Below are 15,328 nucleotides of genomic sequence, written 5' to 3'. Positions count from 1 at the left end.
ATGCAAGGCCTGCCGCTGGTTGTTTCTTAGGTTGTTTCACTTTGACTTGACAGAAGACTCAAGATGCAGTTTGTTTGAAAAGCTTCAGATTTTATTTCTGCTCAACATATGAAAGTATGAATAGGTTCCATCTCAAACAATGGCGCCCAGCATCAGTTCGTCATCCTGACGTATCAGTCCGTCATCCTGAGGTATCAGTCCAGGCACGTGCTCCCTTGCTAGATGACGTACTTAAATAGTGAAAAAGAGTTATTTGTGTATTGTTAAGTTTTCTACGTGGGGCAGCAACCACAGTGGAGCTGGGCATACGTACTTGGATTCCTGGGAAGAGTCCTCTCGCACACAAACGGAAGGGTGGAGCTACAGGGCACATCGTCCCAGCATGTATCCCCTGCAGACAAAAATAAACTGTCATCTCTTCGTCACAGTTAGGCGAATCGTATTGAGCATTTTTCATTGAAAGCAGAAAGACTTCCCACCCACATAAAGAACAATGTAAAGATACTGTATAACAATGAAGTGGAGTAAGAATTCACCAGTACTGCTTTGTGTACCGTTCATCGTCATCACCATCAAACGTTCAGTCGTCAAAGAGTGTGACTTACCGCCAGCATTCATCTGCATGCAGCACTGTGACAGCAAGTTGTCTGGTTTTAGTGGACACCAGAATCTCCACTTCATTTGTTGACCATCGATCCAAAACCAGGCCCCGGGCTGGAAAAGCGATGATCAAGTTGTACATTTACCGGAGTCCCGGCATATATATTGGTTTGTTTCATCGACAGCGGGATTTATTACCGTTTGACAATCTGAGCCTCCGAGCCACGTGGGATTCTGAGTCAGCGTCTGAATGAATGCATATTCGTCATCGCTCACTACAGATGCGAGGTTCCCTCCGATGTGCTGGCAACGCGCCTGCAGTGGGCACAGCCAGAAAAACGTCTCGCACACACTTTCAAACATCTCGACAAGCCATCTCGAAACAGCGTAGAATGACCTCGGCCTGAACCCAGGTCAAGACTGTCGCATCAAAGTAGAAACAGCTGTTCTTGTGTTGGGTCCAGCCAGCTGGACAACCGGCTGCTGCCAGCAATCTAGTGTGGTTGCGGTCTGGCCAAACAGAAAAGAACGGGTGAGAAGACACGCAGTCGATACCGATGGATTCACCGACCGCGTCTGCCGATCCTCACTCTGAGCTGTTGCCAGCGCCACAATGGCACACAAAAGTAAAGACAGGGGCAGCATCTTGGTGAAGAAGTCAGATGTTGAAGACAACAGACTGAGAAAAACCTTTTGAATAGAGGCAGACAAAAGGCTGAGTGAATCCCATCAATTTGGAAGAGCAAAAGAATGCGAGAGCAAACCTGCAGATGAGAGCTCCTCTGCTGTCCAGTGAACAACTTGTGAACACAAGTTGCCCTTATATATCGTCAGTCGACCTTCAGAAGTTGGCCAGCCGTTATTTGTGGCTGGCATTTCACAAGAGTTGGAGCGAACAAATCAAAGGACAACACTCACTCTTGCTTCATATTACGTGCCATTATGTATGTTATTCTTGACTTTCCATGTACATTTATATCGAGGTAAACAGTGTTAGTCAAAAGACAGAAAAGGATGTTGTAAATGTTCGGGTTAACAAAGAAAACATACCGGTAATAGGAAGTGCGTGTAAGTAAAATGTGCAAACGTGACAAAGTAATTGGATATCAAGTGCAGATACAGATATAAACACACGTGAGTGATATGCAAACGACATAACACTACAATCATCCATTTTTATAGCTGCCTAACTTGTTTAGAGATGGAATCTATCCCAGCTGACTTGAGCTATATTTACACACCAACAATTCACTTTTTTGCAAAGATTCTCAAACTGAAGACGACAATCAATGAATGTGCTGTAATATGTTTACGAGGCCGGTAGTTGAGGATGTACAGCGACAGGCCACAACACGGATGACGCCAGAATCCAGTACAAAAGATGAATGTCAAATTGATTTATCGCAGGAGGAGGATTTTGTACAGATATGTTTTTCCAAACTCCCCAAATAATAAATGGTAGCGGTTGCGTGTATGCGCACAGACCCCGCGCACTGGACGAGAAGTCACCCGAATCGGCAGATAAATGTCGGAGGGAGCGCAAGTCAACGTCCGTCGACGCCTTCAGAAATGCTGCAATCAAAACGGACACCACGTGATGAATGTTTTCCGCACTTGATTGTGTCAAATGCTATTTCAATACCAACGCAATGATGTCATTAAAATGTGCCTTTGGTACAAATATATACAGTATTTGTTCCTCTATCTATACCAGGGATGTTTCTTTTTCCGAGTGACAGGCAGAATACAGGAAGTGCAGCCTGTGGAGGGCTCCACCTGTTTCCATTCAAAAAGCAGAATAAGTTTTGGGTTTTGCTACAAGTACTGGATATCAGCTTTTAGGATAGACGCGATAGGACAGCCCAAAATAAACACCCCCCCCGAGAGTCAACATTCAAAGAGATTTACTGTAATTTCTCTTCAGGTAGCAGTTCAATGTCAGCACTTTGTACATTGGACACAAACAAAAGGGCAATGCACCATCCATGCCATCCCATGACTGGAAGCGGTCGGCGGCCTGCGAGCAGACTGGTCGGTTGACCGCAAGGTTAACAAAATCATTCTTGAACTTCCACAAGGACAAACAAACAAACCAAAAGCATCAGAACTCTCAAATTCAGCCGCCACTCAGCTGACACTTGAAAATGTCCTACATTGGTGGACAAGCGCAGTGAGCACCGAGACGATGACAGCGCCACGTGAGCTGTGACATCCTCACAAGTGTTCGTGTTCGACATTGAGCGTCAGGAGCGCTAACGCTATTGCTTTCCAAAACTAAGGGGCCGTTTACATGTGACCATTTTCAAACTCAAAAGAGAATTATTTGGGGCGCTCGTTAGGGATTCAAGGTGGCGCCTACAAATACAGAAAGAAATGAATTGATATGAAAGTTACATTTTGATGATAGGGAAATATCATCTAGGCGCTACATTTGATGACTCAGCAGGACGCATAGCAGGATACAGGATGATGTAGAAGGGTCAGAAATGCTGGCGGAGGTGGGCTCCCTCTCTATAGTCAAGATAGCGGACATGTAAAAATAAGAATGCGCCTCGAAACCCTATGATGCACATCGCTCATGGAAAAGCCCTTTTCTTTTCAAACACAAAGTCGGCTCTGTGCGTGTATGTGCGAGCGAGTCACGTTCATTCAAGTGGTGGCGCGTGAGGCCGTCGTTGTGTGCGCGCCACTCGACATAATGAGCTCGATGACAAAGTTGACATTGACTGCGACAAGCGAAGACGGATGACTCCCGGAACTCCAACTGTCGTCCCAAATATATGCTGAGTAGACAATCAAAAGTCGACTTTTAGAGAAGACCGAGAGGATGCTGGACATGAAAAAGTTGAAGATCGCGCTCAGCGATATTACGTTTATGGCAGCGGCGGTTAATCTTGGCGTTCTTGACGCTCAGTTCGGGCTTTTCGAAGTACACCGCATCGAAGAGCTCAAAGTCCAGCAGCAAAGGTAGGTATCACAAGAATCCTCATCCTTCAAGAAATGACAAAATGATCCAGTTGGTTATTACGTGTCTCCCAAATGTTCTCGAGTGATACGTGTTCTATGATAAGCCTCATCCATCGGTTGATATCGGAAGCTTGTTTCTCTTCGGAGTCAAGCGCAATTGTTTTCTTAGTGAAGGCTAACGTTAGGAGTACAAGTTGGGAATGCTCATTTGGGAGGTGGAGATAGTGGAATCCTGCAGTTCAAGATTGAGGAGAGTTTTTGTAGAACTCGTGACCAGAAGGGCTGAACAGGTGAGCATCACCAAAAGGGATGAACAAAAATGTTTTTCGTGTCTATTTTGCGCACGTAAAGTACATCTCTTGCGATGCGGCCGACATCGGTGTTGCGCTTGGCCAGTGTACATCAACTCCCTAAACCGAAACATCAACTATTGGCCTTTGCTGACGTAGTACATCAGTTTTATTCCTGGGAATTTTGTTGTTTGTTTGATAAACCTTTCAAAACCGAAACGTAAAAAGCGTCCCTGTTTGATGAAATAGTTGCCAGGTCAACATAGCTCAAGCCAGCAGAAAACAATTCCTATGTACCTTGATGTTAATGTATGTGTAATGTAATGTGATCAGTGAAATTGTGAAATGTGAAAAGTACACTGTCATCAAATTATGAAGCATGAAAGCGCCTCAAACTTCAGTGAAATCAAGCACACAAAGAAAAGTTCACTGACGATAATATGGAAGACCTGGTCTTGTTGTGTTATTTCCGTTCCACTCAAATGCGATTATATCAGTAATTGTACTCGACATCCATGACCAATGTCATGTTTGCACATTTCGCTTTTTGTCAAACAGCTGAACAAACATTTGAAACTAAGATTTGTTCCTATGTTTAAAATCTTTTTCATTTTGCTAACACTATACATGTTGTCATTTGATGTAATGTAAAATTGTGAAATCTGGACACGGCAATACTTTGACAAATATGAAGCAAGAGTGAGTGTTGTCCTTTGATTTGTTCGCTCCAACTCTTGTGAAATGCCAGCCACAAATAACGGCTGGCCAACTTCTGAAGGTCGACTGACGATATATAAGGGCAACTTGTGTTCACAAGTTGTTCACTGGACAGCAGAGGAGCTCTCATCTGCAGGTTTGCTCTCGCATTCTTTTGCTCTTCCAAATTGATGGGATTCACTCAGCCTTTTGTCTGCCTCTATTCAAAAGGTTTTTCTCAGTCCGTTGTCTTCAACATCTGACTTCTTCACCAAGATGCTGCCCCTGTCTTTACTTTTGTGTGCCATTGTGGCGCTGGCAACAGCTCAGGGTGAGGATCGGCAGACGCGGTCGGTGAATCCATCGGTATCGACTGCGTGTCTTCTCACCCGTTCTTTTCTGTTTGGCCAGACCGCAACCACACTAGATCGCTGGCAGCAGCCGGTTGTCCAGCTGGCTGGAGCCAACACAAGAACCGCTGTTTCTTCTTTGATGCGACACTCAAGACCTGGGTTCAGGCCGAGGTCATTCTACGCTGTTTCGAGATCGCTCGTCGAGATGTTTGAAAGTGTGTGCGAGACGTTTTTCTGGCTGTGCCCACTGCAGGCGCGTTGCCAGCAAATCGGAGGGAACCTCGCATCTGTAGCGAGCGATGACGAATATGCATTCATTCAGACGCTGACTCAGAATCCCACGTGGCTCGGAGGCTCAGATTGTCAAACGGTAATAAATCCCGCTGTCGATGAAACAAACAAGTATTTATGCCGGGACTCCGGTAAATGTACAACTTGATCATGGCTTTTCCAGGCCGGGGCCTGGTTTTGGATGGATGGTCAACAAATGAAGTGGAGATTCTGGTGTCCACTAAAACCAGACAACTTGCTGCCACAGTGCTGCATGCAGATGAATGTTGGCGGTAAGTCACACTCTTTGACGACTGAACGTTTGATGGTGATGACGATGAACGGTACACAAAGCAGTACTGGTGAATTCTTACTCCACTTCATTGTTATACAGTATCTTTACATTGTTCTTTATGTGGGTGGGAAGTCTTTCTGCTTTCAATGAAAAATGCTCAATACGATTCGCCTAACTGTGACGAAGAGATGACAGTTTACTTTTGTCTGCAGGGGATAAATGCTGGGACGATGTGCCCTGTAGCTCCACCCTTCCGTTTGTGTGCGCGAGGTCTCTTCAGGGGAATTAAAGTACGTATGCCCAGCTCGACTGTGGTTGCTGCCCCACGTTGAAAATGGCAGCTTGATAACGCACGAAGGACTCTCTTTCAGCAATGGAGTAACTGCACCTGTACGATCAATATTGCCAATATTGACCGTGGATGGTGACCGACTGGAGTTGGGCTGCAGCGATTGAGATGGAACCCGTTCATCCTTTCGTGTGTTGAGCAGAAATAAAATCTGAAGCATTGAAACCAACTGCATCTCGGGTCTGTTTTCAATCAAAGTGTTGCGACAAACGACATTGCACTGCACCTGCACATTGTACACGGGGGTGCCGCCGCCAGATGAAAAACATGCATTTGGTCCGACTGACACACAAAAGACAAAGCGGGAGGAGTTTACAGATGGAGATAGACGCACAAGGTCTGCGCTGAACGCTGCCTGTGATGAATGCGCATTGGTTTCTTGGCTCCGGAGCTCTCGGAGGCTGTGAGCGCACACCAAGTTGTGCAATCGGTTATCATTTGATCATTCGATATTCCGTTCGAACAAATGAACAAAGTGAGTCATTACTGTGATTCTGCCTGTATTGAAGAAGCATTTCCTTTCTCAGAGCTCAGATATTGTTCTTTGTTGCACTGTCGATTGCACTTGCATGATGACTCTATGATCTCGTTACTTAACGATTGAATCTTCGTGTGTTCGGAACTTCGTGGGTCGAGATACGCTGCAGCCGCTTCTCCCTTGCCGACCTCTGTGAGGGCTGTCTATCTGTAGCTGTACTAATTGTGTGTTTGTGTGATGCTCGTGTCAGGAATATGTGCAATGTTTTTAATTCATGTATTTATTTATTTCTTTTCAAAGAATGGCCCAATGATGTCTTTATTGACAATGCAGCGAGGCAAATAGTTTCTGCTATGCTTAAGTTCTTCAGCCAAGTTGAGATGCTGAAAGGAGTTGTGACAAATCAGGTCTTTGTTTTATGAGTTCTATCCTCCAAAAGGTATATCAGCTCTCGGGGCATCGTAACCAAATGCCCGAGGCACCTCGTCTGACTCCTCTCGATGCGGAGGAGCGGCGACTCGACTCGGGTTCCGTCCCAGATGACCGAGCTCCTCACCCCATTTTATTGTGATCTATCCAATTCTATTACTAGTAACATCCATCCATTCATCCATCCATCCATTTTCTGTACCGCTTTATCCTCACGCGGGGCGCGGGCCTGCCGGAGCCTATCCCAGCTTTCTTCGGGCGAACTGGTCGCCAGCCAATCGCAGGGCACATACAAACAAACAACCATTCATGCACTCACATTCACACCTACGGGCAATTTAGAGTCTTCAATCTACCACCCGCGCATGTTTTTGGGATGTGGGAGGAAAGCGGAGTGCCCGGAGAAACGCCACACAGGCGGGGCCGGGATTTGAACCCCGGTCCTCAAACTGTGAGGCAGACGCTCTAACCAGTCGCCCACCGTGCCACTACTAGTAACACGTAATCATAAATTTAAAATTCGAACAATTTGACATTTGTTCATCAGCAATACAGTTTGGAATATTGAAACGCTGCTGTGAAAACTGCTTTCTTTGCAGTTGGCAATCTTGTCATCGGTTTTTGAAGCTTTTAGCGATATAAGTTAAGGATGTGTATAAACGGAAGAGGAAAAAAAAAACACTGAGACCGATAAAACCAAGTCTTTACCCCTAAAAGCGGTGTAAACTGACACATACGTGCGCACACACATGCACACACCTTACTATCAAGATCGAGGTAAATACCCTCTTTTGTTGGTTATTTTCAGAAGCACTATTTTGAATCTTAATGGGTAATCAGGTTTCCGTGCAGACCTTTTCTCATTCAGATTGAAACATGCTGATGCTTTCAACACATATTTATTCAAACTGATCTACTCTTATGTAGTTAATGAAAAAACATCTGTTGTGAAAAAAATAAAGTGATGGTAAGTAAATATAGTTCAGCTATTGAGTCCAAGTGAAGAACCTCATCATCGAATGTGACTGATGTCAAAATATGACTTGGCGACGAACAAACTCCATTTTCTTATCACATGGGGCACTTGAGCAAATCACCAGACGAACAAATATTTTGCATGGACAAGCTCTCACATGACTTTAAACCGGATACACTCGCTTGAAGTGTGGGCGCCCTTTGCACAATGCTCATTGCACCGGACTATTGCTATATTAGTCATTCCAACTGCTCTAAGTGCTAGAGGACTCTGCATCTTTGGCACAATTGTCCCAAAAAATAAACATTAAAACATTTGAAAAATGTACCGGCATTATAAGATAGCTATTAACCCTTTATTGCTCAGTGACTGTTTTTTTGTTGTTGTCAATGTCTTTATGTCTCAAAATTGTTCTCTGTCAATTGACCGTCTGTTGTCGTACGAGAGCGGCTCCAACTACCGGAGACAAATTCCTTGTGTGTTTTTTTAGAAATACTTGGCAAATAAAGATGATTCTGATTCTGATTCTGACAAAGTTAGAGAGAGCAGACTTGGATGGTTTGGACGCATCCGGAGGAGGGAGAGTGAGTATATTGTCGGAAGGGTGATGAGGAGGGAGAACTCCAAGAAGACCAGAGAGAAGGTCCATAGATGGAGTGAGGGAAGACATGAGGCCAGTTGGTGTTCGAGAGGAGAGGAGGATGCAGGAGACAGGTGAGGTCATGTGAGTACATTTTCTCATGAACTATTTCTTTATATTTCCATCTGTTTCCTCCTTTTTGAAAAGCTTGAACTTGGGAATGGCCTTACGGGAATGTAAGGTGTGTCGAAAATCAGTATCAAGTACGCATATATGGCTTGCTTGCACATGGCAGGAAAATATGAAATATGGCCTTCGTGAAAACAAGTTGCGACATCTCTGCCCGTATTCTAAATTGCGGATGCACGTTTAGACTACGGAATAGTCTTTTGAATCTTATAATGTCATATTCATAAAACTCAAACATCTTCAGCATCATCTTCTTCTTCTTCTTCTTTTCCTTTCGGCTTGTCCCGTTAGGGGTCGCCACAGCGCGTCATCCTTTTCCATGAGAGCCTATCTCCTGCATCCTCCTCTCGAACACCAACTGCCATCATGTCTTCCCTCACGACATCCATCAACCTTCTCTTTGGTCTTCCTCTAGCTCTCTTGCCTGGCAGCTCCATCCTCATCATCCTTCTACCAATATACTCACTCTCTCTCCTCTGGACGTGTCCAAACCATTGAAGTCTGCTCTCTCTAACTTTGTCTCCAAAACATCGAACCTTGGCTGTCCCTCTGATGAGCTCATTTCTAATTTTATCCAACCTGGTCACTCCGAGAGCGAACCTCAACATCTTCATTTCCGCCACCTCCAGCTCTGCTTCCTGTTTTCTCTTCAGTGCCACTGTCTCTAATCCATACATCATGGCTGGCCTCACCACTGTTTTATAAACTTTGCCCTTCATCCTAGCAGAGACTCTTCTGTCACATAACACACCTGACACCTTCCTCCACCCGTTCCAACCTGCTTGGACCCGTTTCTTCACTTCCTGACCACACTCACCATTGCTCTGTACGGTTGACCCCAAGTATTTAAAGTCCTCTACCCTTGCCATCTCTTCTCCCTGTAGCCTCATTCTTCCCCCACCACCCCTCTCATTCATGCACATATATTCTGTTTTACTTCGGCTAATCTTCATTCCTCTTCTTTCCAGTGCATGCCTCCATCTTTCTAACTGTCCCTCCAGCTGCTCCCTGCTTTCACTGCAGATCACAATGTCATCTGCAAACATCATGGTCCACGGGGATTCCAATCTAACCTCATCTGTCAGCCTATCCATCACCACTGCAAAAAGGAAGGGGCTCAGGGCTGATCCCTGATGCAGTCCCACGTCCACCTTAAATTCTTCTGTCACACCGACAGCACACCTCACCGCTGTTCTGCTGCCCTCGTACATGTCCTGTATTATTCTAACATACTTCTCTGCCACTCCAGACTTCCGCATGCAGTACCACAGTTCCTCTCTGGGTACTCTGTCATAGGCTTTCTCGAGATCTACAAAGACACAATGTAGCTCCTTCTGACCTTCTCTGTACTTTTCCATCAACATCCTCAAGGCAAAAATTGCATCTGTGGTACTCTTTCTAGGCATGAAACCATACTGTTGCTCGCAAATACTCACTTCTGTCCTGAGTCTAGCCTCCACTACTCTTTCCCATAACTTCATTGTGTGGCTCATCAACTTTATTCCTCTATAGTTGCCACAGCTCTGCACATCACCTTTGTTCTTAAAAATGGGCACCAGTACACTTTTCCTCCATTCCTCAGGCATCTTCTCACACACTAGAATTCTATTGAACAAGCTGGTCAAAAACTCCACAGCCACCTCTCCTAGATGCTTCCATACCTCCACAGGAATGTCATCAGGACCAACTGCCTTTCCATTTTTCATTCTCTTTAATGCCTTTCTAACTTCCCCCTTACTAATCATTGCCACTTCCTGGTCCACCACACTTGCCTCTTCTACTCTCCCTTCTCTATCATTTTCCTCATTCATCAACTCCTCGAAGTATTCTTTCCATCTACCTAGCACACTGCTGGCACCAGTCAACATATTTCCATCTCTATCCTTAATCACCCTAACCTGCTGCACATCCTTCCCATCTCTATCCCTCTGTCTGGCCAGCCTGTATAGATCCTTTTCTCCTTCTTTAGTGTCCAACCTGCCATACATGTCATCATATGCCTCTTGTTTTGCCTTTGCCACCTCTACCTTTGCCCTGTGTCACATCTCAATGTATTCCTTTCGCCTCTCCTCGGTCCTCTCAGTGTCCCACTTCTTCTTAGCTAACCGTTTTCCTTGTATGATTTCCTGTACTGTGAGGTTCCACCACCAAGTCTCCTTCTCTCCTTTCCTGCCAGAAGATACACCAAGTACTCTCCTGCCTGCTTCTCTGATCACCTTGGCTGCAGTGGTCCAGTCTTCTGGAAGCTCTTCCCGTCCACCGAGAGCCTGTATCACCTCTTCCCGAAAAGCTGCACAACACTCGTCCTGTCTCAGCTTCCACCACATGGTTCTCTTCTCTGCCTTTGTCTTCCTAATTTTCCTCCCCACCACCAGAGTCATCTTACACACCACCATCCTATGCTGTCTAGCCACACTCTCCCCTACCACTACCTTACAGTTGGTAACCTCCTTCAGATTACATCGTCTGCACAAGATGTAATCCACCTGTGTGCTTCTACCTCCGCTCTTGTAGGTCACCCTATGTTCGTGCCTCTTCTGGAAAAAAGTGTTCAGTAGAGCCATTTGCATCCTTGTTGCAAAGTCTACCACCATCTGTCCCTCCAAGTTCCTTTCCTGGATACCGTACTTACCCATCACTTCTTCATCATCCTTATTACCTTCACCAACATGTCCATTACAATCTGCACCAATTACGACTCTCTCTCTGTCTGGGATGCTCAGAACTACATCATCTAGCTCCTTCCAGAATTTCTCTTTCACCTCTAGGTCACATCCTACCTGTGGGGCATAGCCACTAATCACGTTACACATAACACCCTCAATTTCAAATTTCAGCCTCATCACTCGATCTGATACTCTTTTCACCTCCAAGACATTCTTAGCCAACTCTTCTTTTAAAATAACCCCGACTCCATTTCTCTTCCCATCTACACCATGGTAAAATAATTTAAACCCTGCCCCTAAACTTCTAGCCTTACTGCCTTTCCACCTGGTCTCCTGGACACACAATATATCAACCTTTCTCCTAATCATCATGTCAACCAACTCCCGAGATTTTCCTGTCATAGTCCCAACATTCAAAGTCCCCACATTCAGTTCTAGGCTCTGTGTTTTCCTCTTCTCTTTCTGCCGAAGAACCCGCTTTCCACCTCTTCTTCTTCTTCTTCTTTGACTTCGACTTCGACCCACAGTAGCTGAATTTCCAACAGCGCCCTGCAGGTTGACGGCGCCGGTGGCGGACGTTGTTAACCCGGGCCACGACCGATCCGGTATGGAATTCTTTGGATGAACGCTCATATTTGTTTGGCAAGGTTTTAAGCCGGATGCCCTTCCTGACGCAACCCTCTGCATTTATCCGGGCTTGGGACCGGCCTACAGTTTGCACTGACTTGTGCCCCCCATAGGGCTGCATTTCTTCAGCATCATCTAACCTATCTATAACCTGTCTGGAAATATCTCTCAAGGTTACACTTCTCTAATGTACATTTCCGCCAAGGAAGGAAGATATGATCAAGGTCAAACTCTACTTTCATGTTTGTCATGTTTGGAGACTTTGAGTACTCCTGCTTGTGCAATTTAAAAAAAAAAAAGCCACCTGCTTCATGAAAAAAATAAAACTATACTTTAAACTCTGGGATGTATCTTAACTCGATACAGAAAACAACTTGTTCCTACACGTTTCAACATTTTATAAAAGAAAACGAGACACACGCATGGGTTTTTTACAGGGTGGTGATGAAGTGCAAAAAAATGAAACTATACTCTGGAGTGCATCTTCACTAGATACATAAAACATCTTATTTCTAATACATCTTTTTCAACATTTAAAAAAAGAAAACGAGACACACACACACACACGTGTAGTAAAAAAAAAAAAAAAAAAAAAAAAGATACATGTTTGGGCATGTTTTCGAAAAACAAGAACTTGTCTCGGCATGTTTTTGATAAGAACCTCGGAAAGTCCCTAATGAAATGTAAGACTGACATGTTTATGGTTTCGAAGGCTGGAAACACGCATTACACCTGGACATGTTGTTTGATGAGAGCCTTGAAAACGACAACAACATGTTTCGGCATGTTGACTGAAAGGGATTTTTTTTTTCCAGACCGATGGACCGCTTTGCATAACCCTGTGGTCAGAGAAAACACATTTTCTTGGCTAAATACTCTTTTTTTTTTCAGATCTTCTACCATCTCGGACACCCGATGTCACATGCTGAAGCCACGTGAGTACCCCCATTCTTTGCCAATGCTGTGTGACCTCCGGGCATGACCCCTAACATCTCAGACACCCCATGTCACCTGCACAAGTCACGTGACGACCTCATTCTTTGCAGCTCTCTCACCGAAGCCCTCGGGAGGCACCGTCGACGCGGGACGGGGCCAGAAAGGACCCTATTCACAGGTATGATCACAAATGACCTTTTTTTGTTGCCGATATGACACCCCTTACTTTCCTTTGTTTGCACGGTTTACTTTTCCCTTTTTATCCGATATCTGAATGATGCCATTGGACTCTTGGTTTGTATTTAAATAAAGATTACATTTGTTTTTTTGTTTTTTTTTTACAACAGAAAGCCTATCTTTTTTATTTATTGGAAACTGTTTGCCGCGATGTAAATGTAAGTGTAAGAGTAGCATTTGTGTAGTTCAGTGAAATTGTGATACTGGTAAATAAGTAGCAGTGACACTTTGATAAATATGAAGCAATTGCAGTGCAATGAGACCCGTGAATGTATGGCTGGCAAGCTTTTGCAGGCTACCTGCCAGGATATAAGAGCAGGTCTTGTTCACAGAACACCAGAGTGAGGAGGAGCTCTCATCTGCAGGTTTGCGCTCACATTCTTTTCATCGTCTCTCTCACCCAGATTGCTATGATTCAGTGAGCCTTTTGAATCATTTCATTTTAATAGTTTGTCGTCAGGTCCGTTGTCTTCGACATCTGAATTCCTCTCTAAAATGCTGACTGGGGGTGTAGTTTTGTGTGCCATTGCGGCACTGGCTACAGCTCAAGGTGAGTATTAGTGTGCATGTGGTTGGTGAATCCATCCGTAGCAATGAAGCATTGCGAACCACACTGACGCGTTTGCAGCAGATTGTCCACCTGCCTGGACCGAATACAACAAGCGGTGTTTCTACTACGATGCGACAGTCAAGACCTGGGTTGAGGCTCAGGTCATTGTCGCTTTTTAGACGCTCGCGTAGTTGTCGGCTTGCACGTCTGTGAAAGAGGCGCGTTTGTGTGCAGGCACATTGCCAGTTGTTCGGAGGGAACCTTGCATCTGTACACAGTGACGATGAAAATGCATTCATTCGGACGCTAACCCAGGGAACTACGTGGCTTGGAGGCTCAAATTGCCAAACGGTAATTCATCATTCTAGAGTTCATTTTGCTTTTTTTTAAGATGGCTTACTTCAACATGACTTTTACAGACGGGAGCTTGGCTCTGGATGGACGGTACACAGATGCTGTTCAGATTTTGGTGTCCACTAAAACCAGACAATGACCTGACACAGTGCTGTCTACAGACGAACACTGGCGGTAAGTCAGTGTTGGCGCACAGCACAAAGCTTTCCTGGTGAAATCTTGCTTCATTCTTCTTCTTGCGGGTGTGAAGTATTTGTGCTTTAAATCCAAAATGTTCAACTTGATTTACTCGACTGTGCATAAGAGATGACTGTTTAATTTGGTTTCTAGTAAACAAATGCTGGGATGATGTGCCCTGTAGCGCTGCCCTTCCGTTTGTGTGTGCAAGGCCTCTTTAGGGATTCCAGGTATGTACATCCAGCCCGACTCTTGTTCGAGGAAATAACGTCTCAGTAACACACAAACAGGCCTTTGATGGCGTTGAAAGAAAGGAAGGATCGAGGCTGAAGCTCAACATGCTGCGATGAGACGTGTAGCAGGGATTTTTTGTTTCCACTTGATGTTGCTCATGTTAAATATAATTCCACGCACACTCCAGTTACATTCGCAAGAAGAGTACAACGATTGATGGAATGAATTATACGAGTTCAGGCGTAGTCAAGGGTTTTATTGCTCGATAATCGTATCGTGGGGGAAAGATTGTATCAGGTCGCAGGCGCATCTGTGTTTGTTTGCAGGAGGAAAACGCAACGGATGAGAGCAGTTGCGACCTGTGCTCGCACAGGATGCGGTGACGTCACCGGAAGACACGCCCGTGGAGGCAAAGGAGACCAGATCGGAGAGGAAAGCAAGACCAGGATCCGAACCCGTTGCAGACTCCAGACTCTTACTTTTGCTATACCTTAATTATACATTTTGTAATTGTTAGTTCATAAATCGAGGACCGTGAATCCAAAATCTGAGCAAGATCTGGAGTCATGTTGGACTACATGGACACGCATCGCCCCTTCAGATTTAGATTGTCATCTCCGTTTTTAGCTTACACAGAAACGAGATGGAACTGATTCATCATTTCATGTTATGCACTTAACAGTATGATATGAGTAAAAAAATAAAATGAAAAATCTGAAGCTCTAACTATAATGCTCCACGTTTGTCCTTTCGAGTTGACATGGCTTGCTCACATTTTGGCCAGCATCAAATCGTGAACACCAGGGCACGTCTGCTCAGTTAAAAATGCGGAGTTAAAATGTTTTTTGTTTTTTTTTATTAAAAATAATATAATATAATATAATAATCACTAACACTTGTTTAAGCTGTCAATATGAGCTGATGGTAGCACACAAGCAAAATGATCTAAGAAATGTTTTTTGTTTTTTTTAAAAAGCATGATGTTTCCACCCCCATGCTTCACAGTAGCTATGGTGTTCTTTGGATGCAACACAACAAGTCGAGTTTTTACCAAAAAGTTCTATTTTGGTTTCAT

At 44.6% G+C, this 15,328-nt stretch overlaps 3 protein-coding genes across 9 annotated transcripts; 2 read left to right on the top strand and 1 right to left on the bottom strand.

Moving 5' to 3' along the window:
- Positions 1 to 69: 69 nt before the first annotated feature.
- On the bottom strand, positions 70 to 1,506 carry LOC133477014 (type-2 ice-structuring protein-like). The gene is made up of 7 exons (XM_061771220.1): positions 1,365 to 1,506; positions 1,191 to 1,290; positions 998 to 1,110; positions 799 to 915; positions 606 to 714; positions 314 to 391; positions 70 to 230 (listed from the first exon to the last, which is right to left on the bottom strand). Exons 2-7 carry the CDS (start codon positions 1,243 to 1,245, stop codon positions 133 to 135), a joined length of 570 nt encoding a protein of 189 aa, XP_061627204.1. The 5' UTR covers positions 1,246 to 1,290; positions 1,365 to 1,506; the 3' UTR covers positions 70 to 132.
- A 3,087-nt stretch (positions 1,507 to 4,593) lies between these two features.
- Positions 4,594 to 5,989, top strand: LOC133477013 (type-2 ice-structuring protein-like). The gene is made up of 7 exons (XM_061771219.1): positions 4,594 to 4,710; positions 4,785 to 4,884; positions 4,965 to 5,077; positions 5,160 to 5,276; positions 5,361 to 5,469; positions 5,684 to 5,761; positions 5,843 to 5,989. The coding sequence occupies exons 2-6, from the start codon at positions 4,830 to 4,832 to the stop codon at positions 5,758 to 5,760; spliced, it is 471 nt and encodes a 156-aa protein (XP_061627203.1). The 5' UTR covers positions 4,594 to 4,710; positions 4,785 to 4,829; the 3' UTR covers position 5,761; positions 5,843 to 5,989.
- A 2,285-nt stretch (positions 5,990 to 8,274) lies between these two features.
- LOC133477009 (type-2 ice-structuring protein-like) lies at positions 8,275 to 14,979 on the top strand. Of its 7 annotated transcripts, none has more exons than XM_061771210.1 (6): positions 8,275 to 8,417; positions 12,657 to 12,700; positions 12,812 to 12,879; positions 13,723 to 13,839; positions 13,908 to 14,016; positions 14,173 to 14,979. In XM_061771210.1, exons 1-6 carry the CDS (start codon positions 8,311 to 8,313, stop codon positions 14,238 to 14,240), a joined length of 513 nt encoding a protein of 170 aa, XP_061627194.1. In that variant the 5' UTR covers positions 8,275 to 8,310; the 3' UTR covers positions 14,241 to 14,979. The 7 variants fall into 7 exon arrangements, 4 of the variants coding, with proteins under 4 accessions (XP_061627194.1, XP_061627195.1, XP_061627193.1 ...); XM_061771211.1 differs by having other exon boundaries at positions 8,322 to 8,427; XR_009788204.1 differs by lacking the exons at positions 8,275 to 8,417; positions 14,173 to 14,979 and adding an exon at positions 12,438 to 12,448 and having other exon boundaries at positions 13,224 to 13,839; positions 13,908 to 13,939.
- Positions 14,980 to 15,328: the final 349 nt, after the last annotated feature.

Source organism: Phyllopteryx taeniolatus, chromosome 4 (genome assembly GCF_024500385.1).
Source record: "Phyllopteryx taeniolatus isolate TA_2022b chromosome 4, UOR_Ptae_1.2, whole genome shotgun sequence".
Taxonomy (NCBI): Eukaryota; Metazoa; Chordata; class Actinopteri; order Syngnathiformes; family Syngnathidae; genus Phyllopteryx; species Phyllopteryx taeniolatus.
Note: the sequence above shows the minus strand (reverse complement) of the source record. Positions and strands in the feature narration are given on the sequence as shown.